General features: G+C 40.5%; 1 protein-coding gene across 1 annotated transcript in view; it reads right to left on the bottom strand.

The window, feature by feature from the left end:
* The window catches only part of znf385c (zinc finger protein 385C), a 143,993-nt gene that overhangs the window by 94,947 nt on the left and 23,331 nt on the right, over positions 1–25,715 (bottom strand). Inside the window, exon 2 of the mRNA XM_030736406.1 lies at positions 261–590. Coding sequence (XP_030592266.1) covers positions 261–588 — 328 coding nt within the window. The 5' untranslated portion in view covers positions 589–590. The remainder of the gene's footprint in view (positions 1–260; positions 591–25,715) is intronic.

Below are 25,715 nucleotides of genomic sequence, written 5' to 3'. Positions count from 1 at the left end.
CCAAGGCTGTGACTGAACACATTTCAGCAAATAGAATCCAATTTGTTTAACTTCTATTCAACACAAATACAGGGGATTGGCACAAGAAGCTGGTGACAATGTACTGTGAACAGTGTGTGGGATTCTGTTAAGCTGCATGAACCTTGTGCTAGACACTTAAAAAAAAATCCAGTTAAAGAGCACTTTATCCAGTTTTCTGCATGGATATCTTACATTGTAACCATAAACAAATGGTCAGTCAAGCAGCACTTAAGACCTACCTGTGTTGCTTGGCATCTTGCCATTGCTGATTTGCTTGAGTCTCTTTTGGTGGGATTTGCCATTGTAGTGAATCTGGGCCTGTGCAGCTGAATTCAGTTGAATGTTGCAGACCTCACACAGTGTGTAGCTCCGCTGCTTCCTCTCCCTTTTTGGTCTGCAGAGCACAGAATGCAAGGCGCCCCCTGGTGCTTGCTCATCTGGTCGTAAAACCTCAGCCTGTGTGCTGCAGGAAAGCTCGCTGTCCATTTGCACTCCCAGCTCGGCGCTGTCTGTCCTCCTGTCCAGCTCGCCGTTTGGCAGCAGTGATGGGCTGAACGGACGTTTCATGCCTGTGACAGAAGAAGAGGATATGATGGGGAAGACATTAAATACAAACACGAGAAAAGTCCAATTTCCCTTAAAGGCTAACATTTAGATACACAGGCAGTCCAGGGTTAAGATGTGTGAAACATTATGGAAGTGAGTGAGACCCTAAGACTTGCATCCTGTGCATAATGGAATAATATTTCACAGTCTAGCCTGGTCTGGCCCAGTCTGGCCCAACCAGTAAAGAAAGGCATCCTGTTAAAACCAGATAGCTGCAGAGGACATAAACAAAAATACCCTTGATTCCTAAAGTACAGAGAAGTGTGTGGAATCTGATCCCACTCACATCTTGTGGCAAGCTATGAATGTCAGCACTCTCTAAACAAAGTGACACTTATATAAAAAAACAAAAACAAAAAAAAAAAAAAAAAACATTTATCAAGACATTAGGAAACTGTGAAAAGAAAAACTGGGCACAAGTGCATGTATGATCAAGTCAAGTGTTACGTCCATGTGGCGGAGGTCCCGGGGTGCAATGAAGTACCACTTGGGGGAGACAGAGTGCTGCAATGTGGCTCTCTGAGGAACATTAAGGCCCCTTTGTCAAGCTATTTCACGTGTGATGACTCCATGCCAGCTTGCTGCCTGTTCCCCCCTGCAAGCCAAAATGCTGCAGCGGAAATCATGCTGCAGCTGATCTGCACCAGTGCATGAAACAAACAGGTAAACAGAAAAACAACTGCATGCCTACAGAATTTGTGAAACAGCTCTGACAATTGGGTGAAATTAGAACATCAGCAACCGCATGAAATATACAAGTATATGGGACATTAAACACGTCATTTATCAGAACTATGTCCAACTGGCAGTGGAGGCTTGTGAAAACCTGTCTGCTGAAGGGAGGAGATGGAGGAGTTGGGTTAATAGAAAACAGGCCAAAGATATTGAAAGAGATGACCAACCAAGGCTCTCCAAAGGAATTTTTTTTTGGACAGAAGAGCTATTTGTTTCATATGCATCTACCGTCTCCATAAATAAATTAAAAGGTAGGTCTACAGCAACTCTGTGAAGGATTGAGACATCACTACTGTAAAATGTCCCTGAAACACACCCAGCTGTGCATTTCTGCTGCTGGCTTTTTGCCTCCGCCTCAAGTTATTTACGTAAACAAGCAAAACTGCACAGACACATGCACGCAAACACACACACACACACACACACACACACACACACACACACACACACACACAGACCGAAGTAAAACTGAATCTATGATGCATACATACCTACGAGCATAAAAAAAAATGTTCACACAAAGACACAAATCTTAGCAAACGCACACACAGTACTCAAAAACACATTAGAGCAAGCAGTCTCCATGAAAGCTGCTATTCACATTTCCAATCTGGGAGTACTCAAGTGGCTCCATCAGATGTTTTCTCAAAAGCTTTGAGCAATGCTGCTCTCTGGCACTGAATGAAAAAAAATCTCTGTAGTCCTTAACCACGCAACCTCCTCACACTCCTGCCAAACATCTCAGCTAGCCACCCTAAATTAGCAAGGTTGTGAAAACAAGAACCTCAGTGAGGACATACAGAACATATACAGAGCACATTACACCCTTGCATTAAGTGATATTTCCTTACAGACCATAAAGGAATCTTAATATTCATATATAATTGGGGTTTTAGAAGGTGTTTTTTTTCCAAGTCCATTGTCTAGTCTGGCAAAGTAGGTCATGACCTTATCCGTGCCATTTTATGATACAGTTTGGCCTCATGCAGACCCTGCTCTCAGATCATGCAGGCATGACTGTTACCATAGAGACCAGTGTAGCACAGATCTGTATGTTGACGGTGATTTTCGCTTTGTTGTGAATAAAGATAACTTTAGAGCCTCACCGTAAACGTATGCAGCATGACCCATAAACAAGGCCAAGCTCACTGAAAGGAGGCATTTTTACCTGCTACACCGGCTGCATTTTGAATGTGAGTCATGTTGTCAGATAGCTATGAGAAGACTTTTATATGGGGATTTCATTATCTAAATCTTGGTAAGCGAACACACAACACCCACACCCACACACATTCTATGTCTATGTATGTGTATGTTATGAAAGTGAGATTTTGGGTTAATTCTGTGTAACTTTCATTTGATACAGATTTTAACACCTCTGTTGTGTTTAAATAGAAGATGGCACGCAAAGGTTTTTTTTGCTCTTATGCTTTTCTAAAGGCTGCAGACTGTTGTGATATTTTTAAGTCCACACTGGATTGCCATGTCTGAGGTCTCCTCTTCTAACAAGAATCCTGGGTGTCCCTTTCTTCACTGCCATTGTTATGGTACAGGAGAGTGGAGAGAACAAGCTACTTTTATGAACAGCAGCTCTGAATGCACCTGCTGTACCAAGGATCACCGGGACCAAAAGGTTTCGCCAGCTTTCAGCACTGAGTATGAGAGCCTGTTTGTACTGAATGTCCTACAGTGACTTTAAAGACACGTCCAGCTCAAGGTAGAAGCTGCGTGAGACAAGAGCCCATGCTGTGTCCACATAGAGATCTGTAGGCTAACACAGGACAGGAGACTGTCAGGGGGGTAACCCTGGGGAAATGAGGGAGAGTGGGAGGCTCTGCCAGCCTGGCCATGTCCGCTGTTTCCGCTGTCTGATGCACCCCCATACTGCACAGCCTCCTCCTTTGGCACATTGAAAACATCAATCGCTGCTGTGATCTTGCTGAAAGGCCGAGGCTCACCCTGCATAGCAGCTCAGCAATAAAAACTCTATTTATGATCTTACGTCTGCTGCTCACTGATCCTGAAATACTTTTGCACTTTCCCCAGCCCTTAACCACTGGCCCACCTCGGAGAGGACCCCCACCCATCCTCTGTGGCCACAGTTGGCATGGAGGCATCAGTTCTTCCTGGTTCAGGCAGAAACTGGCTTCCAGATGGACCAGTGCAAACACTGCGTGACAGTTAGCAGCTCCTAAATCAACCTGATGAGAGGGGAATACTAACAACAATTGAAGCCAAAGGGAAGCAGAGATTTGCATGCAAGTCACATGTCTGCATCCAATTCAAGCTGTCAGAATACATAAGTGCATGTGTACATGCATGGCTATGCAAGGACACATGTAAGTGTACAGTTGCACACACAAATGTAAACTGCCTTCAAATTCTGTCAACAAAGGGTAAGCAATTCAGTAAATTTGTGCAAATTGCAAACAAAACATAAGCATTTAAAGTTGAATAAATATATACTCAATCTGCTGTCCAGACCACATGGATTGACCTTAGCTACACAACAGACAGAACTGACAAAATGAATCCAATCAAGCCAACAAGCATTGCAGCAGCCACAACATACACACATACAGATATGTCCTGCATCCACTGGCTAAGAGGAGATACAAATAAAAGGAAATGAAGCAGAAGTAAAAAACTCCTGTCTAAACAGTCAGATGCAAAATATCAATAGCTAGCATTCCTCACGTAAAGCAATCCTGACAGCAAAGACTGTAATCAAAATGACTGCAGAAGGGGATAATCTACCTCCCTGTCTGATGCATTTCAGATGGGTAAGGATCAAAATCCTCCAAATCAACTAGAGCTCAGAGCATTTAGTATAGAGGTCAGAGATGGCAGGGAGGTAGAAACACACACCTCTCTGCCACACATCGAAAGCATGAGAGGGATAGATTGGTAAAGGCAGGACAAAGTCTCTTGTCTAATTGGCATCATCAAAGTATCATTACTGTCATGACGACTCTATTGTCATTACTGCAACTACAGAATGGGCCTGAGGTCCATGTCTTTGTGCCCAGCACATCAATGTTGATTATGTAAAGTCCAGGCTGCGGTCCTCTAATGAGTGTAATTATACAGGAATCAGTGCAGTGCTTACTGCAAAAGAAGCCTCAACTGTAGTGTGGCTAGTTCAGTAGTCAGAAGCTAGGACAGAGTGTTTGCAGTCCCCATCACCCCAAACCCAAACCCGAGAGTAAATAAAGAGCAGTGGCACATAAATTGATGTGTTTTCTCTAATCTCTGTTTGCAGCAGTTCTTTGGGAGCGCACAGGGAGGGCATTTGTTCACTCTGTGTGTGTGTGTGTGTGTGTGTGTGTGTGTGTGTGTGTGTGTGTGTGTGTGTGTGTGTGTGTGTGTGTGTGTGTGTGTGTGTGTGTGTGTGTGTGTGTGTGCCCTTGCCAAAAAAAAGTTTCACTGGGAAAATGTATGCAGCATCACAGTAATTGAACTTGTGCAGGTAGGTGTTCACAGTTGTATTACAGCACAAAATAGAAATGGGAAAGGATACAAGTGTGATTTCTTAGTAAAGAAACACATGAATTAAGATTGAATAAGTTTATCAACATACCAGGTTTACACGCAGAGGTTAATAATATTAAAGAAATTCATATTATAAGATATTCTATGTCTATCATAGCTTTTGTGAAAGTTGCTACTTTAGAGCTGAACTTCAAGACCAATTATCATGTATACCTATAGTCATTTGAACTGACTTATTAATGAACGCTTTTCATCACTGTTAAATACAAAGTATTGCAAAACACATTTTAAACCACTTACTTGATATTTTGTCTTGACTTCACTTCATGCTTTACATGCTTTTATTTTTCAAACAGTTCAGAGTCAATCTTTTTCTTTTTTCTGAGATAGATATCTTCCTGCATCTCAAAGATGTGCCAAATGGTCTCAAGTTATGTGAAACACACATCCTCATTCTTGTTTATTGAATAAGATTGCGTTCAAGCTTGTAAGACCATAGAGAAAAAAATTATATTTATGTATTTGGATGCGCACTGATGGAACTTTAGCATTGTTTCAGGTTGAAAGAAAAAGTAATTTTCTCTTTACATGGATTAACGCGCTAAGTCACAGTGGAAATAAACATGAATTGTGTGCACTTAGCAACAAAAAAAAAGGTTAAAGAAAGCTATAAAGTGGAGAGGGTAATCTACAGCTTTTCCTAACAGAGCTCAAGTGGAATTTAATCCTTTCATTTAGATTTCACTAAGAAACTTTTGTACTTCAAAATGGTGCTTGAGAGAGGAATGTAGAAAAGATGGAATGAATAGAGTCATAAAGATGAGTACGTAGGAGTTATTTAGCTCCACGTCTATCAAAGGATGAAACATCTGCTCACCAGCTTGTAGTTATATGCACATTGCTTTCTCTGTGACTATTAAAGTTCAATAAAAGATGCAACTTTGTATTTTGGATTTCTGTAGCTACAGAAGTGTGCTTCATCAGATGCTCATCTATTGTTTAGACACTTTTTTTCATATTATGTTTTTGCCTTGTACTTATTACCAGAACAAGTTCTGTGCCCTCTGCTTTTTAACACTTGTTATTCAGTGACATAGTTCCCTTCCAGTGTTAGTGTCATGCACCCAGTCAAGCCGAGCAGGTGAAACTGATGCCAAACACATCTTTACGATTTCCAGAAGGCAACCACTGCATCGAATACGCTGACTCCGTCTAGTGTGGCCCATTCATTTCGCAACCACAAAAAAACAGACCAGTCCAGATTTTACACTACTATTCAAACATCCGTCTTACCTCAAGTGTTCCAAAGTTAGCTGATGTAGGAAAACAGGCCCATATTTGCCTTGTTCACATTTGACCACAATCTCAGCTGGGGAACTGCCCAATAGGAGTAAACACAGACACTGGGAAAGTTTCCATACAACACTAGATATACTTAGACATGGGCAAACCCAGTCTCAGCCACAGTTACAAAATACACATACACACACACACACACACACACACACACACACACACACACACACACACACACACACACACACACACACACACACACACACACACACACACACACACACACAAACTGCTCAGTCAACCAGATGCACAAACCCACACATATGCAGATGAAGAGACACTTATTTCTCCTGAAGTGCAGATTTAAGACCCATCTACAAGGTGATTATTTTACAATCTGCTTTGGCCGGAGCTAACTACCTCTTGTCTCTTGTTTCTGTGTGCTTCAACAAACATCTGACACAGTCTGTAACAGCTAAATATCACAACCCCCCCTGACAGAGGCATGGCAAAAGCAACAGCAATATTTGGAAGACGTGCTGTTGAAGTCATTTCCAGCCAGGAATAAATCTAATTAATTTCTTAATGGCTGGTCATCGTCATCCCTGGGGTATCTGTTGGCTGAGGTGTGACACAAAATGCTGGTGGTTTGTGAGCCATGCCTGTGGTGTCTGGCATATCGGTAGAGGTATTTTGATGACCAGATTTAAAAATAACATCAAGGACATTTGCCACCGCTGGCTTGAACATGCATGACTGAGAGAATCACTCAGATTTATTAGTACTGACTGGCGCTGGCTTCCCCTTCACTCACTTTCACTGTAAATAATGACAGAAAAAGCAGTCCAGCATCTGAAAGGGGCAAATTTGAACTGTCCTTTTTCACTTATTCTAATAATTACAAAGATTTGCAACCAGCTGCACTACCAGCAATTTACCACCAGCAAGATGCAGAAAATGCCGTCTTCTCTGACAGATGTCGGGGGGGAAATTGATTTATACACAGCTGACAGGCCACAGATTTTGCAGCGAGAGTGGATGGATTTTTGCTTTCAGATAAGAGACTGTAATCCTGGGCGGTAAGAATGATGTGCCCTGTATGGCTTTCTCAAGACACCAATGCAATTATCAGCTAATATGCTCCAATAGTTAACTGCCAAACTCCTACATCCCCACAACAAAAAACATGCAATTCCCCACTTAGTTTGCAGAGTGTTTGTCGCACAGAGAAGCAGGCAGAGAGGCAGTTCTATCCTGGATAGCATGACGGATGGAAATTGAAGGAAACAGATTGCCTTTAGGACAGAAGAGAGGGGGAAGAAGGGTGAAAGTTGGGCACAGGTGCAGTTCACCGCTGTTCTGCATGCAGCTGAAATTAAGCAAGGAAAATGCCTTTTTAGAAGCTTCCTTTTCTGCCTGCGCATTCCTGCACCCACAAAAATACACAAACAATCCTCCATCTGTGTAAACATGTTATTCCACTAATATATTTTTAAAAAGTGGGTAGATGATTGTAAGTGCTTAAAAAAAAAGAAAAAGAAAAAGTACACCACAGTGAATCAGTAAGCAATTGTGGCTAGGGATAGCTTCTGATCCGTTTCTGTTCAATGTGGAAAGAAACTATGCGGAGCAGACATTGTCTCATAGTACTATATATAATTGAGGAATCCATGGTGTTTTGACCGCACACTTCTTAGACAAGAATGACCGAAACTGATTCAGACTCAGGAAGGCTGCTGCAGGCTCCCGTTGGCAACATATTAAAGCAGTCACGTTTATCTTTTGCGGCAGTTCCACACAAGTCAGTGCTCTGCATCTCTCATCTGTCACCAGGTTTGAACACTGTTGCTGTGACTCTTTTATAATGCAAAAATCTTGCAAGCAGGATGCTGAATCCTGAAATATTATTTCAATTACGCTGGCTGAGTCTTGGAATATTTTCTGATGTTATGCAAGCACAAAAGCCTGACAGATTTTAAAGCGTAAACTTCTGTTTCTTTACCTGAACACAATGCTCTTGTGTAATCTATACATGCATACTGTACATTAAAGGGGCAAAAGATAATCCGGCCAGCTAAATATGGGAGTAATGTCTCTTTAAAAACTGAGTGATGCTTTTATTTAATCTCATGAAAAAAAAATCAATTAATATCTAACAAAGGGGATGGATATACACCCCAGTTTAAATCCAAATATTTCATTCATATGAAATAGATTTAATATGACTGTAGCATTGTTACTGTTGACAACAAAGGTGCTTCTTAATTATTAAGATCCAATATCATTTGACAAGTAATTTAGCTTCATTCATTTCTAAAAATACAAGGTTGTATAATATGTAATTGAAAACAGGTGATTTTGACCCAATGTTTTATATGCTTTTCATTTTTCTTCATTATCTATTGTCGTAAGAATCCCTACAGTGCACGTTATCTTTACCCCGCCTACAGCATATACAAACATCATGCATCAAACCTGCCAAGCTGTTTTCCCAGCAAGCAGTGTACAGACACAGCAATAACCTCACTACTCAGCCCTCTGCAGCCCTTTTTACACTGTACAAACATTTTCAAAACACAAAAGTAATAAGCAAAATAAGCAAACAAAAAGAGGCATTAAACTGAACTGTCTCACATTCCTATCTAATTTCTATCTGACATTTTCTGATGACACCACGAAGGGAGGAAGTGTCTTTGAAGCCTCTGTGTATTGCTTACAAGCATTCCTAATGAGCCGCTTCTTCTCATTGGTGCGATCCAGGCCTGGCTGGGGATAGGTGTAATTACTGTGAGGATTTGATTGCATTAGCCTCATCCCTACCTGTTGTTAATGACATTAGTTCCGTAGGAGGAAATTCATTAGAAGCAGAGAGCTGAGTTGGACCTCCTCACATACAAGGAGAAACACTGACAAATTGCCTTCTCTCTGATGTACACAAATGTAATTTAGTGAGGCTGTAATTCATGAAAAAAAAAAGAACACACACAAACAACTAAGAAAGTTCTGTTTTTAAAATTTAGATTCTTTTATACTTTTGACAGATATACTGGAGAGAGGCATTTGTGCCCATGCAGAATCCGCCCTAAGCACTCGGCTACTCACCGCTAGGCAACTTTGAGTGAATGCAAATTGTGTGAGCGTAGAATGAAAGGAAGAAACTGGCTGCCTTAACATGCAGGTTCTGTCATTTCAAATGAGACATACCACATAAAACTAAACATTTCCATATATGAATGGACACTTATGAAACAGTACAAAGGGAAGGGGGTCTCTGAAGATGGAAGAAATGCAAAGCTGTCCTGATAAAGGGAGATAAAGACCACTACTACTTCTACTGAAATGCTGCTTCAGCATGGGGTAAGCGAGACCGATTCAGCTGCACATGTCCATCTGTGTGTGCGTTTGTGTAGTGGTATCTAAGACTATCCAACTGTATTATCCAGGGATCAGCTATGGTGTTGATGCTGGCATGCAAGCTGTCCTTGCCAGTAAGCTGCCCCTGCATCCATCCGTCACTGTGGCACTCCCAGTCCCAACTTCGATAAGAGTAAGGATTACCTACCCAGAACTAAGAGTACTTGTTATTTATGTTGCCATGTTACTCAAGGGAACACACAAAGAAGAGATTATTTGAAGCAATATACACAGCACAGAAGGGCAAGGAGTCTGGTAACAGATGGGCTGGCCCCCGCAGAACCCTAATTTTAACATCATGGAGTCAGAACTGTCACAAATTATGAAAAATGCTTGGAATGTTTTGGAAAACTCAATACTCTATACTTTCATCAAGGCTGGAAAAAAAATCATAAAACCAGGACATTATATCTTATTATTTTTTAAGTTTGATATGCATTTGTGAATGTATGATGCAAAATGTTTAAATTTGCACATAAATTATGACATCTACAGAACCCTGTACATTTTATTTTTACACTTGACTCATCTACTCCTAAACAGTGACAAATTCAGAAAATAAATTACTGCTTCATTCCTGGAGAAGGAATAAAATAAGTCAAAACAGGAAACAAAGTGACTGCAGTGTCTTTTAAAAGTTTTCTCCAAAATTTCCCTATGTCTGTTCTGGGGGATTTTGATGCCCCTGAATGGGGCATCTCTTAAATACATGGTCAAATTTAGCAGCCCCAGCAGCTCACCACCTCCATCTGTGTGCTGGAAACGGAAACTGGAAAACATCAGCCTTCAGGTTAAAAGTTGTGCCTTTTGAAATGTGTCGCTTTGAAGGCAAATGCAAAAAGGTAAACTTTTCACAGTTTCACTGCCACCCAGTAAGCAGTTGGTGAGTGTTTGCAGACCGCTCAGCATCCTCCATGCAAACTACAGCTGACTGCGGCAACCCGTTAACGACCAAAGCAATCACAGGTAGGTTTTTAGTGTAGCAACATATACCTATTTGTGACTGAGGTCTTACTCTTGAATTCACACTTCTCTCCACACCCTCATCACAAACTCTCCACTGAGGTACAGTAAGAGCCAGTGCTGCAAAAGACATTCCTAAATTTTGGTTTCCTCTTTGACTTGACTGTATTTTAATAAAGCTGAATATGCGAGACTGTCCTCCTAAAATAGGTGCACTCATTCATATTTTTGGCTTTACCTTGAGGCAAACTTAATAATCTAATAAGTGAACTTTTCAGTAGCTAACCTTTAATGAAAATGAACACAACCCAACCATTGTCAACAGAGTTTCTTGAATTTCCTTTCAGCAGTATATCCAGGAGAGAGAAAAAAAATAGGAGGTGAGCAATGCTGTAAAAACTACTGGATGAAATGTAGTGACACATACTGTCCTTTCTAATGCTGGTGCAGGTGAACCTTTAAACATATTAACACTGGCCATTGCTATAGAGCTCCAGTGCCATACAATGCTATATTTCACCGTGTATCTCATCGACATGGTGATATGTAGCACCATGTAGATGATACTCATCTACACAAATGGCTCTCACACCATGTTTACATCCCTGTCATTACTCCTCACGGCTGTGTGTCACTTATGGCCTACCGCTCTTTGATTGTGCAACTCCAACACATTTGCATCTCTGATTTAATGTAATCTAAAAATCAAATTTAACATCATTTTGTCCATTATCAATATCTTTTTGTAAATGAGTTTGTAACAGTGGCAACATCAGACATGAAGACTTCCAGACTGCAGAGGTCTTACCAGTTTACGTGAGAATTGCAGGGACTAAAAATCCATCCAAAAACATTAACATTTGCAGTTTCTGTGTCACAGAGAGCAGCTTTTTTTTTTCTTTTCTCCTATGCTGCTCTGTGCATATACTGTATAAGTATGGCAGAAATTCTAATCAGTACTATGTGTCTATTGTATGTGAGCAAGTGGTTGCGCCTGTGCTCATAATGTGGCATCCTTGCTGTGAGCGACAAAGTCAGAGCAATCAGGCAGAGGCTGTACTCTGCTGCCCCTGCGTCCCAAAAGCAAAAGCAACGATGAAGTGCTGTGGAAGTGAGGGTGAAGGGTGAATGACACTGTGCACGCTCCTGTAATGTGAGTATTATCCTTGCCAAAATTTTTATAGGGAAGTGTATCTGCTTTGTTAACCTTCAGGCACCTACCGAAGGACTACACGCATACTGTAATCAATGCTTGGATTCTTTCCAGACGAGGCCATAAGCACAGTCAGAGCTGATGATTCTGTGATTTATTTTAAACAACTGCTGAAAACACATCTTGATAGGTTAGCTTTCCCTTAATCTTCTCCCCTTTAACTTGGGACATATTTTGCAGCTATTTGCGTGTTCAGAAGTGTTTGTGTCGGAAGGAATGTCTGACCATATGGTAGATTATGTGTCTATTTATGTGTCTGTATGTTTGTTACATGAATACTTATATGTGGCTTTTATTCAAACTGTGAAGCACTTTGTAATTGTGTTTTGAAACGTGCTATACAAATAAAGTTATTATTATGATGATGATGATGATGAGCTGAAGTGAGCAGGCACAGCAAAACAGATGAAGGAATAGACACATTTAGCATCATAAATCAGCTTTTAGTAACCTCTGTGTGGTACCAGGGTTGCACGCAATCTTTTAGCACAGAGCTCATGGATAGTTACTGTGGTTATGCCATGACTGTTGCAGTGCAATTACACGCAGATGTCTGTGCCAACACTTTTATAGTACACACTTGACACTGCGTTCAAGCCCTTTTGAAAAAAAAAAAAATGAAACTGCTCTGCTGACACAAAAGGCAAACTACTGCAACCTTCGAACTCTGTGAGCCAATTAAGTTGCCCCTTAACATTCCTCCCTGCACTATGACCAGAGCTGTCTACGAACAGTTTAACATCACGTCTTGCACCTTTCACTTAGCACAGCACACACGACTGCTTTTGGGGCCTGCTTGCGCCTTTGGGCATGCGGCCAATTTCCTGTCTGATGTGTGAAGGTCACGGGACCTGCTAAGACTAGGGTCAGAGAAGGCTCATGAGGAAAAACTTTGTGGCATGTATGTGTGTAATGAAACAATGTAGTGCTAAAAGTACCAGCTGTATTTCTACATGATAACACACACTAACATGCAACAGCACACACGTCCCCCCCTCCCCCCTCCCTCCTTGCAGTTGCTGGCACGTCTTCCCCTTTTCTATCAGCATGTAAAGGGCCCTGAGGAACCTATTAACACTGTTAAACTAGGCTAATTATTTAGCTGACAATTTCAATGCTGAGAAAGGGTGGGTGCTTAAAATAAAAGGACGAAATGTGTGCGTGAGAAAGCACAACTACATGATTGTGTATGATGTTCGATAATGTGTGCGCCTCGTCAAATGCTCTCACAGGAAGTGAAGTGAATCAGTCAGGTTGCCACTCACAATTACGACACTATTAATAACAAAACATGCTGCTGTTACCTCCACAACAGCTGTAACTGCTGGAATGACTCCACTAGGAAAATAGTGTTATCACCATATCAATTATTCAGCACTCATTAGTAAACAGAATTTGCATGCTCTTTATGGCTGTACAGGCAATTCACTGTTGGTTAGGTATCTGTTTCCTAATGTATTTTGGGATAATGGCAAGGATCAAGGGTCCTCTCCATCACTGTCTTAGTGATAGTGACAAAGACAACTGCTGCTCATCAATCACATGCTAAACCAGGAATCAACATACTAACAGCCTTTTAAAAGCAGAGGATCAAGTAGCTGAGAAAAAGCCCAGGAGGTTTTGATGAGCAAGAGTAAGATGAGGGCACAGTTTAGCAGGGGCTACTATTCAAGAGACAGTTTACAGATAAGAAAGGTGGAGAGATTGATCTTTTGGTGACAGGTAATTGAACACTTAAATATTCAAAATTTAAGTTAAGAGGTGAATGAAAAGAAATACTCAGTGCATCATAAGAACCCCCCCAACAGTCTAGGCCTATTGCAGCATAACTAAGTGATGGTTCAGGGTCACCTGATTCAGCCCTGACTATAAACTTGATCAAAAAGGTAAGTTTTAAGCCAAAAATAGAGAGGGTGTCTGTCTCCCAAATCCAAACTGGGAGCTGGTTCCACAGAAGAGGACCCTGAAAGCTAAAGGCTCTGCCTCCCATTCTACTCTTAAGTATCCCAGGAACCACAAGCCAGGAGTCTGAGAGCAAAGTGCTCTACCGGGGTGATAAGGTACTATGAGGTCTTTAAGATAAGGTGGCGCCTGATGATTTAAGGCCTTATATTTAAGAAGAAGGATTCTAAATTCAATTCTGGATTTAACGGGGAGCCAACGAAGAGAAGCCAATACGGGAGAAATCTGCTCTCTCTTTCTAGTCCCTGTCAGTACTCTAGCTGCAGCATTTTGGATCAGCTGAAGGCTTTTCAGGGAGCTTTTAGGACAGCCTGATAATAACGAATTACAATAGTCCAGCCTAGAATAAATGCATGAACTAAGACAAGATGTTTCTAATTTTAGAGATATTGCACAAATGCAAAAAAAGCAGTCCTACAAATCAAGCTTATAGTTAGGGCTGGATCAGGTGACCCTGAACCATCCCTTAGTTATGCTGCAATAGGCCTAGGCCGCATTTAATCATGAATTATTATTAATCTCTGGCTCTCTTCCACACTGTGTCTTTTGTCCTGTTTCTCTCACCACTGCCCCTCCCTGAGCCTGGTTCTGCCGGAGGTTTGTTCCTGTTAAAAGGGAGTTTTTCCTTCCCACTGTTGCCAAGTGTTTGCTAATAGGGGGTTGTTTTGACTGTTGGCTTTTCTCTTTAATTATTGTATGATCTTTACCTTACAATAAAGCACCTTGAGGCAACTGTTCATTGTGATTTGGCGCTATCTGGAATGTTGTGAAAATGTTTTTAAACCATATACAAATTCTGCAATCATCCACTTTATGTTTCTTCTGTGGTCTTTTCGGGACCTTTGGTGTTGCTGAACTGGCCAGTACATTCCTTCTTTTTAAGACTGAACCAGGCTGTGAATTTGGCAAATCCTAAACTTTTTGCTAATAAACTAGGTTTATTTGGATTTTTCAGTCTCATACTATGATCCTTCACTTACTTCAACATCTATGTGAATCTTATATTGAGAGTTCCACTGAAAACATACCAAATGTACTGTAAGTTCAATACTCTGGATCTTTTATCTGCTTAGTTTGTCATGGCGTAATGAAGGAACAGGACTCTGCTTGCCAGTGAATTGTCCAATAACTCTTGAAAATGGCTTTTATTCTTAAAAAGTTAATGCAATCCATCCATTCTCTTCTGTTTATCCTGTTCAGGGTCGCATGGGGTGGGGGGTGGGGGTGGAGCCTAACCCAGCTGTTATAGGGTAAGAGGCAGGGTACACCCTGTCGCAGGGCTAACACAGAGATATAGACAACCATTCAAACCTATGGGCAATTTAGAATCACCAATTAAGCTAACCCCAGTAACTGCATGTCTTTGGACTGTGGGAGGAAACCAGAGTAAAGAGGAGAAATGCAAACTTCACCGTGTTACCCAAGTTAAGGCAATACTCTGGTTAAATCCATTGATTTAAATCTAAAAGTCTGCACTTAAATCACGGTCTGATTGTTTAATTAAAATCCACAATGGTGGTGGGGAAAAAAGTGAAAAAATACTTTCTAATATAACTTTATGAACACAGGGCTTTAGAATGGTCACAATATGAGAAAGAAGGCTACAAGAAATGCTATTGTTTTTCTTTTTAGCTTACATGCAAGATAATGGTGACTGCATCAGTAAATAAGAATCAAAGTCCTTCTCCAACAGATAGCGAGCAAAAAAAAGAACAAATAATAAGTCAAAACACTCAACAGAATAAAAATTAGGACAAAGAATGTACTGAGTTTTATTTCTTTAAATTAAAAAAAAAAAAAAAACGACACATTGAGCTGCTAATATGCTGTAAATGAACACAGGCCTATGACCAAAATAATAATGTGATACAAGTAAACCCTCTGACCACTTTACATTACACCTTTGGCGGTATGGCACTATGAGAATAACAATCAGCTGTAATTTAATACACCTTCAGAGCAATCTCTCCAGACTGGCCAGCAACCAGAAGTTCAACACATCAGTGGTTTAGTGTGACACAATGATGAGTTGCTTTAATACAGAATACGCTCTTAGAATACTGTGATGGATCAGTGGATATAGTGGTGACAAGTGAGAATGTCAGTGGGTGCTACAACAGTACTATCCTTAGGTAGTATGTGATATGTAACTATACCGTGCAGTCGCTCTGAAAGCCGGCCTTGGTGACTTCAAAATCAACAGCAGCCACAGCTAAACTCAGACTGGCTTTCTACTGGGGGGGTCTGTCACTCCAGCTGTCCACTTTGTTTTGATCAACTTTTTGGTTTTGCCCAGTAAGAAATCCAGTTGCTAAAGTTAATTTTAACAGGCTCAATAGGCAAACACAAAGATACATAAAGAGATAAAAAAAAAAAAAAGTGAGGCACGGAGGCTTCAGTCTTGCCTTGATACCCCTGAGCTCAGTCTCTCTCTGGAATAACAGCAAACCTTAGAGCTTAATAAACCCTCCAGGCCTTATAGCATGGGCACAATATCAACTATTGTTATACTGATATACATGTGCAATTTATTTAATATCATACTGGTGTGCTGGACCTGCTGTAAGAGAAGAGAAGAAGACCAATACTTGAAAGCCAGTGGAGGTGCAATACTGTCCATCTCTACTTGTTGGGATTAATTAGTCATAATGTCTTCATCTTTCATCCCACAAGATTTCTGTTGTGTGAAATATGGCAGCATCTTATCAGTTGGCATGTGTGGGCCGATAGTTTTGAAAGCCAATAAAAAGTCAACAAAATTACGTCTGGCATGAGTCTTTTGGCCCTCCAGATGTTTATACAGGATATTCAGCAGGATATGACAGCATCCTCCACCCCTCTGCTAGTCCAGATTAAAAGGGATCCAATGATTTATCCACCTGCTGTGCAGTCGTCTTTTTAATAAGCTTCTACATCGACTTCATCAGCAATGATGTTCAAGCTAACAACCCAAGGCTATTCAGTGGCATGGGTGGATTCTTTTTAGCCACGGCCCATTTCCATATCTAGGGCAGCTGTTGTAGGCGCAGTGACAACTTAAGAATGTAGTGAAAAATGCCTCTAAGAACCAATTACTGTCTCTGACTTCCTCTCAAAGACTGCAAGAGGCTCGACAATTTTTTACTGTAAACAACGAGCTTCGAGTTTTAATCAAGAATAACCGTTATGAGCGATGCAAAGAATGGTAGGAAATTTGGACTTGCAGTACTGTGCTGTGGAGGACAAGAAAAGAAATTCTCAAAACTTTCAACTGTTTTATGCTTTATGAATACGAGGATATGTGTGCTTGTCATTGACCTGGTCATTTCACACAGCAATCAGAAATGGAAAAGAGGATGTGAGTGTGTTCTTTTCTCTTTAATTAACTCACTGTGACAGGATGTGACAGTAACAATAGAATTCAAGAAGAAAGTTTGACATCCTCAGAAACGTTTTAAATCGCTCCGGCAGAAATCCACTCACACTGTTTAGCAGACACATATTCCTGAGTTGGATCACAAGCTTTACTCCATTTTTATTTATTATCCATAACATTTATTCATGGTGACCAATAGTGTTATGGATTATGGATCACAGACACCATGAACCATCTGTGTCCTCTCTAATTATTGATGAACAATTAATGATTTTGATGAAAATGGCTATCAAAGTAATCACTAAAATGATAATAATGATAGATGTGACAAGAGCGAAACAGCTTCTCTTGGTACAGTACCACCTACAGGCAAATGGAAGTCAAAAGATTCCACATGTCCAAAACCGCCTGACTCAGAAACGATCAGCGCACAGACAGGGAGCACGCATTAATTCTCCAACTAATTATGCCATTATCACCCTTATTAATCATGAATTCACTGAATTTATTATTCCCAGGTAGGAGAATGCCAGTGTGCAGTCATTATGACCTATTTTTCACTACAAATGATAACAGCAGTGGAGGTTGTTGAATGAGAGGAGAGAGATGAAAATCACTTTTCCAGCACCAAATGGACTGCCAGTTCAAAAACAGGAGTGACTTTGATTGTGCCCCTCTATCAGTGCGAGAAAAAGGAAGTGAGAGAGCTGGAAGAAAAGCGAACAACATGAAGAGGGAGAGAAAAACGTAGAAACGAGAGCTGTTCTCAACTCAGGAATGGAGAGAGGGAGACAGAAATGAGATGCCATTGTACAGTGATGTGGACGTGAAGTGGTCCAGGACTGATGAGCAGCTCTGATTGGGTGCAGCAGATGGTGAGCACACATACACACAAGGAAATGACGAGAGCTAATGATGCATAGAAGAGCAGTGCCCCTCTCCTCCACTGAAGACAGTCACTCTGCTTTTTGCACGGACGATACTTATTTCAAACGACCTTACCTTCTATTCATGAGGCATACACGTGTGTACATTCAGGTGTCTGTGGGCTCATGTCTGCCCTGCTGCATTTCCATGGTGAACGGCATACACAGTTTTAGACACGTGCATGCACACACACCACGCACACTTTTGTGCACATACAGAAATATACTTTGGAAAGAAAAATGCAGAGATCTGTATCTTGGTTTGTGAAAATAAATCTCTTTGATTATTTAGTCAAGAAAAGACACCTGTGAACAAATTATCTTATCCACAAACTCACTGTTCCAAATCTGTATAATTACAAATTCTCACTGAAATGATGTGCATTTTTCCATAAGCCTACATGCCTCTCATTTTATACCTACAGACATGCACAGAGTTTCTGAGATTTCTGTCACAGAGCTTGCTGCCCACATTTCATTGAAACAAAGGTGAGTGGCATTTGATTTGTGTGGTTAACTGCATTAAAAATTTAATAGACAGCATTTCTGTACAGAAAAGGTGCCTCTACTAACATTTATTCATGTTTATATACACTCACCAGACACTCTGTTGTTGGCACTTCTGCTTTCAGAACTGCTTTAATTCATTATGGAAGAAGAAGCAGCCATCAGAAAATGGGTTGGACGTGTTCGGCAGCAATACTCAATAATAAGGGGCCCAAAGTGTGCCAACAAAAAAGCCCTTACACCATTACACCAGCAGCAGCAGCAGCAGCAGCATGAACTGCTAATAAAAGCATGATGGGTCGATGCTTTCATGTTGTTTACGCCAAATACTGACCCTACCATCAGAAGGTCACAGCAGAAATCGAGATTCGTCAGAGCAAGAAATGTTTTTCCAATTTTCTGTTGTCCAATTTAGCTGATCCCATGCAACTGTGGCCAAGAGCGTTCCATGAGCAGCATTCGATGCAGTCTTCTGCTGCTGTAGTCCATCTGCTTCAAGGTTCGAGCCACACTGCAATCTACAGAACCCAGAGGATCCACTACCATCATTCTGTTGCTTAACATCACAAGACATCCTCCGACATCCTCTGTCCACGCCCTGTTTTAGCAGCTTAAGGAATCTATACAATATTAGAAAGGTTGTTTTAATTTGGTTTTAATCTCCTACTATGCTGTATATTCTTTTATCCACCTTTGTGCTTGTCTCCCTTTCTTTGTTTTTAATGATGATTTTTTTGCATCTAGTTTCCTGTAAAATCTTTCACAGTATACTGCTATGATGCTACATCACTGGCAGCTGTGCTATTGGTATTTCCAAATTATTTCAGGTCCCTCAATGCAACCTGCCAAAAACTGCCAAATCTGCTGTAATCATCAACTGATTTTTGATTTCTGATTGCTTCACACAGGTGCTCTTCAGATCCTGCAATCAACCAACCAAAATACAAACAACACTCTGCTATCAGCTACTGCTTCATTTGGGTAGTTAAGGATAAAGCATTGTTTCATATGTGCCTTATTATTATTTGTTCAGGTTTAAAACAGCACTGCTCATTTTATTTTCTTTACTTTCACTGTCCAAGCACAAACACACTTCTCCATTTGGACTCTGTGTGATGCATTTCAACTTTCTCTTACCTGCTGAAGGAAATTTTAGTCCCATTTGAGCAGATTATTTGCCGTCTGTTAAACGTGAAGATAATGTAACCTCAACCATAGGCATAGAAGCAATAAGCAATGATGGGGGAAGGGTCAGAGGGATTTCTATACAGCACAGCATTAGAGAGGGTTAAGAGGCGATATAAGAACTGAGTGAAATGAAAAAGGGTAAAAAATGACTGCCCCATAGCCAGTGCTCTATTTACCCAGTGATGGGTGTGGGGGTAAACTGTCCTTGAGATACTCATCTATTGCTTTGCTGGCGAGACCATGTTCATCTAGGCCATCTGTGGCTCCAGGGGGGGCAGACATGTTGATTAGATGTCACTCAGAAAACAGCAAGGGGATGCTTTGAGTGTGCCTGATCACCACTGCTTCCTTCTCTTCAATCTTTTCATGCTCCCTCCATCCCTCCAAACTTAATAACTTAACTAATGTGTCTACTCGAGAGAACTGTGTTGGCGCTGGATGTATTTGCGAAGGAGTGCAAGCGATTAGGATTTTGGAGAGCATGTGGGACTGCACATGTTTGCAGAAAACATGCGCACACTTTACCCCATGGATGACTCTTCCGAGTGAAGGGCAGTGGATTACAGGCCAGCAAAGGCTTAGCATGTAATTCAAACCATTTTCCATCACATTTGTACTCCCTTGAGGCCAAATCCCACCTGATTAACATGTCAGTCAATGGGGGGCGGCACCTGCTGTATTGGTGCTGATCAGAGACAAGCAGGGATACAGATACAGGTGTAAATGAAAGTGGATTGGCTTATGTCATCATGTTGGTTATATAATAAATGTATAGTTACAAATGGTGTTTCAGGAGCTTCATCCCATTGTAGATTTTTTTTTTTGTTTTTTTTATGCACAGTACATGCAGACTAATTCACTAACAATCATGTATCTATTAAGTACTGAGCATTTATTTACACCTACATCCCTAAAACAACTCTGTTTCATAGAAGCTCCAGTCTTCTATGCTGAAAAGCTCTGCAGCCAAACATTTAATGTGTAAAAGATTACACACACACACACACACACACACACATGAACAATGGATTAAAAAAGAAGTGCGTCACTCTAATCTTTTTCATACTTTGGAGGCTCACAGAGTCTACCGTTGTAGCTTAATTTGAAGTGATTCTAATAACATCCCTGGATGATCCTGGATGTATTTTAGGATGCCGTTTTGCTGGTTTTATTAAATAAATGGTCCCGATATATATACTTGCATAGTCGAGACAGTAATTATCTTTCATACATGGGAAAGACTTTCTGAGAAACTGGTCACAGCTTACCCGACAGAACCTACTCCAATACTTTGCTATGGGTTCAGCTTTCTTTTCATCTTCAGTGCAGGCTTAGGGCTTCAGCTACAGCTGCATGACCCCAGTCAGCTGACAGAACTTTCACATTATAGCCGATGACAACAACAGTAAAGGTCAAAAGGCAGTTTGTTGCATTATGGCAGGTATCTGGATCGGGATATGCTGTCTTACTACTTGCTTCATTTTGGCACAAATGTGTTGAAATATGGGATGGAGAAAATGGCAGGGTGTGCATTTTTCAATATATTTATTTCAATAAATACAAATGCATTAATATGCTTGGTTATTGTCCAAGACTGTTCAGAAAAAAATTGTGACTGCGTAAAAAACATAATGCATGAAATCACCACATTTATTTTAGATATGTACCTACGCCAAATCACTATGCAGTGCACTCTGAAGCTACTTCAGTATGTAGAACAGCAAATGAACACATCAATTTATGCAGCTTCTGCTGCTCAGCACTGATTCAGACTGTCCTTTGTTCAGCAGTACATTTATTACTGATTCCAAGTTGTTCAGTGGTGTTTCAGTGCAAACTAGACTATAGACACAATTCACATAAGGTTAACAGCTCAGCAGCCTATACTTAATGAAACAGTGATTTAATTTCTGTGACTTGTGCTGGCTTTTATGAGGCTTTTGATGTGTTATTAGCCTTCTGGCAATAACGTCTTTTATTGTGTATCACTGGTTCATTTTGATGATGGTCAAAAAAATTGTTCAGTGATATTATACACTGAATGCCTGTATTTTTAAAAGCTTAATGTTAATGCAAATCGTAGCTCTATATTTTCTGTGGTCAGACATAAACCTATGTGAGCAACCAACTGATTAACCAATACCAAACATTTCAAAACTAATGAAATACTGTAAGATTTGACCTTACAAATACATGAAAAGGGGACAAACCATGTTAATATTAAGGGTGGCTAAAATCAAAACAAGCATTTCTAAATGTAGTCTGACATGGTCTCTGCCACTGAAATGATCTGAGTCATACATGTGTCAGATGCACAGCCTCGTTGTGGATAGTCTGCCAGCACATTCAGTGTGTGCTTACGGTGTTTTTTTTCCTTAACAGTGATGAGAAACCCTTGCTACGTCACACACACCACAGGCTGAAGACCTGACGTAACTGAAGAATGGCCTTTGTTCCCAGAAGGCAGGGGAAAAAAAATTAAGTGTGGTAGTGGGTGGAGTTTTTGACAATTCTTGTCCATATGCATAAAATACAAGAATCTTGGGCTGATCAATAAGTGTCTAAACATTTGAGTAAAGACTGCCCATTTCATTCTTTTTTCAATTCTTACACCTAAGCTAAATAAGTAAACACACATACTCAGTGAAAATAAAATGTAAGTTACAACAAAGTAAATCAGCTGGTTATGTGTGGTTTTGCATTTAGTTTTGACTGAACTGGTCCCTGCCTGCTGTGCTTGTCACTTATAATTAACCCTGTGCATTAAAAAAAAAACACCTTATAGGTTGAAGGTGTGATTAGACAAATGTCCAATGAGAACGAACCTACTACAATTTTCTTGGCTGATTCCACCGATGTGTGACATACCAATTTTTGTCAATTCAGATTTTTTTTTTAAGAACTATATCTGACAGCATACACAAACAAAAAACATACTTTTCTATTATTTTCATAATAAAAGAAATGATAAAACTGAATATAATTTCCCACAAGCTGCAGTAAGTTGCAGGAACGTCTCTTACTTAAAACAACTGAAAATACTCTTAAAGCCCTCTGCTACTGCAAAGTAGTACAAATTGCTGTAAACACACATTTACCTGAAACACTTCACCAAGCAAAAGCAAAAGCAGGTGCAACAGAACAAATGTTAGTTTCTTACATGACTTTCCAGTAAGTTTATGAATTTCACCAGATGAAAGGCCATCAACCCTTTTCTCCTTTTCATTTGTCCCCATAATGTTCCTCATGACTGCTCTGATGCTCTGACTGCTCATACTGAGGCTGCTGGCTTATGGCTAGCCTGAGCTCTGGATAGCTGTGGATAGCTTCTTTAAAATGTCCATGGCCAGCTGGATGAGGATGATTTAAGTATCTGATTAGGTTTCATTTTTGGAATATGTTCGTGGTGGTGGCCCAGAGTGGTGTGTGGTGGTGTGCCTTAATTCAGAGTGAGGAGCTACAATGTTAACATCATATTAATTAATGCTGTAAGTGTGCGTGAGACTTTTTGCCTGTATGCCGGGCATGCATGAAATGGGCCGACTCATAATCAGACTAGCTGGTCACCAGTCTGGTGAGAATGCTGGAAATGGACACTTCCAGTCCCTGGCTGGTTGATCAGTGCATCTCTATTAAAGCCCCTGTAAAAGCATGAGCTGATGATCTACTGTGGTTAATTCGGGTATGATAAATCCTTTTTCTTTTTTTTTTTTTAACTCATAGTAAATCTTTTATGGAGAGCATAATGAATAGTGTATTACAGAAAACTGTTACAAAGCTGGTTGATGCACACACATTTTTGCAGTGCTGTTTTCAGCCCCTGGGAAGTTTCAGAGCAAACCCAAAAGCTTCTTTTGCCCCTCCGCACTAATTTTCTTCCTAAGCTCCCTAATCCTTTTATAGTTAGAGAGAAACACTCGATCAAATCAACCAACACTCAACTATAAAAAAGAAATTGCTCCAAAACCCACGCACATTACCAAAAATGATCTAGCCCACTATTCACAAATCTTACATCTTTTCATTGGTGCATTTTGTAAAAACCCAAGCACTCGGCATAAACATTGCAGTTTAAAAACGATTAATTGATTAAACTAGGCAGACCAGTCTTCACCAGATCCTGTACACTCCACTGGTTTGCGACCTCGTGCCCCAGAGATATTTCACTATTGTGCTGGAAGTTGCAGCATTAAACCAATTCAATACTTACAACAAACTAAAACCTGTAACAATAAAAAACATCCTCTGAGCCTGCTGTTCCAAGATAAAACATTTTCCATCAGGCAAGACAATCTTCCAGCACACAAAAAGCCAAGACAATAAATGTTGAGCGTCAACAGCAATCAGCAACTTGGAAAAGACAAAAACAAGGGCTATATTTGTCAGTATTCAAACCTAATCAAACCACACAAGAACTTTCCCTGTGTGAAGGCAGGCTTTTGAAATAGCATTAAAATTTAGCTTCATTATCCTATTCTTAATAAAGCAAATAACAAAAATAAAACACAAACTATTTAGTATCATGTTAAATCAGCTTTACACTTTAAAAAAAACAAACACTGGCACTGGTTCAGGCCACTTTCTGAGAACAGACAAAACATAAGGGAGAGCAAAGTGGAGCCCCTCCCTGTGTTGTTTGTTTTCTTGCTGGAGGTGGACAGGCTCTGACAGTCACCCATGCATGCAAGGCCAGTCTGCTGTAATTTAAAGGCTCAGTTGTTTAATAAGCTAGGTCTTAATTTGTTCATAGTGCTTGTCCTCAAAAAATACAGGGCGAAGCTGAGAGAATATTCAGTGAAGAAAGGAAAGGAATGTGTGCACTGTGAGGTTTTTAGTGAATAAGCACATCACATGTAGTCTAATCATACACATGCAGATTAGCAGTGCTACCTAATTAGTTCTTATGCACCTCTGTGATATTCATACACACCATACTGTACACAGTTTGTTTGGACAATATCAAATGCTGTTTGCACAAAGAATGTAAAACTTGGTACATGTTGAAGGAAACAATCCTCCACAAATCTCTCTGGATTAACCATTTCCGCTATAAATTCTCAAATTGCTTAAATACAAAACAACCGGGCACTTCCTGAGCAAACATTTCTACACAAAAATAGAACAAAATGTCAGTATTTTTGTAGGAGACGTTAGTATGAGCAGCCCTGCGACAGATTGGTGACCTGACCGGGGTGTACCCCCACTTATGCCCTATGGCAGCTGAGATAGGCTCCAGCCCCCATGTGACCCTGAACTGGATAAGCAGAAAAAAAAAACTGGATGGATGGATGAACGAAGCTACTCTGAGTCAAACAGAGTTTTGGCAGCACTCTGGGAGTCCAGAAGGTGTGGACCCTGTTATTGTAATAGAAATTCTTAGGATCCCCTTCTTCCTGCTTAACTAGAAATTATGAGCCTAATTTGCTTTTTAGTTAGCACTAGAGAGCAACACTGCTGATGACTGGTGTTGGGTGAATGCATTCCAAAGTAATGTGTTACTGTAATGACTAAATTCAGTCCTTACATCAAAGTTACAATCATGTCATTACAAAGTTTCTTCAGTTATCTGCAGAACGGGTGGATAGAAAGAAAAAAAACCCCATCAAACATTTTTTTTTCTTCCTGTGCACTTGTGCGACAATCAGCTGATATTACTTTGTCTGCTGGGAGGAGGAAAATGTTGGAGCATGATATGGACATTATGCTTATTTTTATTTCACAAAAGGACAAGAGCACAATAGTAAAGTGCAAACTGCATCCAGGATGAAAACAACTGCATTATACTGCTAACACAACATCGGCTCAGACGGCATGCTAACACAAAGCTAGCGAAGAACCCAGAGTGATGTTAAACCTGAGTGTCTTAATGACCACAGTCCAGCAGCCAGACCCTGAACTTCAACAGGTAACAAAAGCTGTGATGAACAGTCAGCATTGGTAGCATCCATTTCTACCTGTAAATGTTTTTACAGTAGAATCACTACAGCAATCGCTTTGTAGTCTCTTTGGTCTGGACTTTTCTTAGTGTTGATGGCTT

The sequence above is a fragment of the Archocentrus centrarchus genome, chromosome 8, assembly GCF_007364275.1.
Source record: "Archocentrus centrarchus isolate MPI-CPG fArcCen1 chromosome 8, fArcCen1, whole genome shotgun sequence".
NCBI classification, from domain to species: domain Eukaryota; kingdom Metazoa; phylum Chordata; class Actinopteri; order Cichliformes; family Cichlidae; genus Archocentrus; species Archocentrus centrarchus.
Note: the sequence above shows the minus strand (reverse complement) of the source record. Positions and strands in the feature narration are given on the sequence as shown.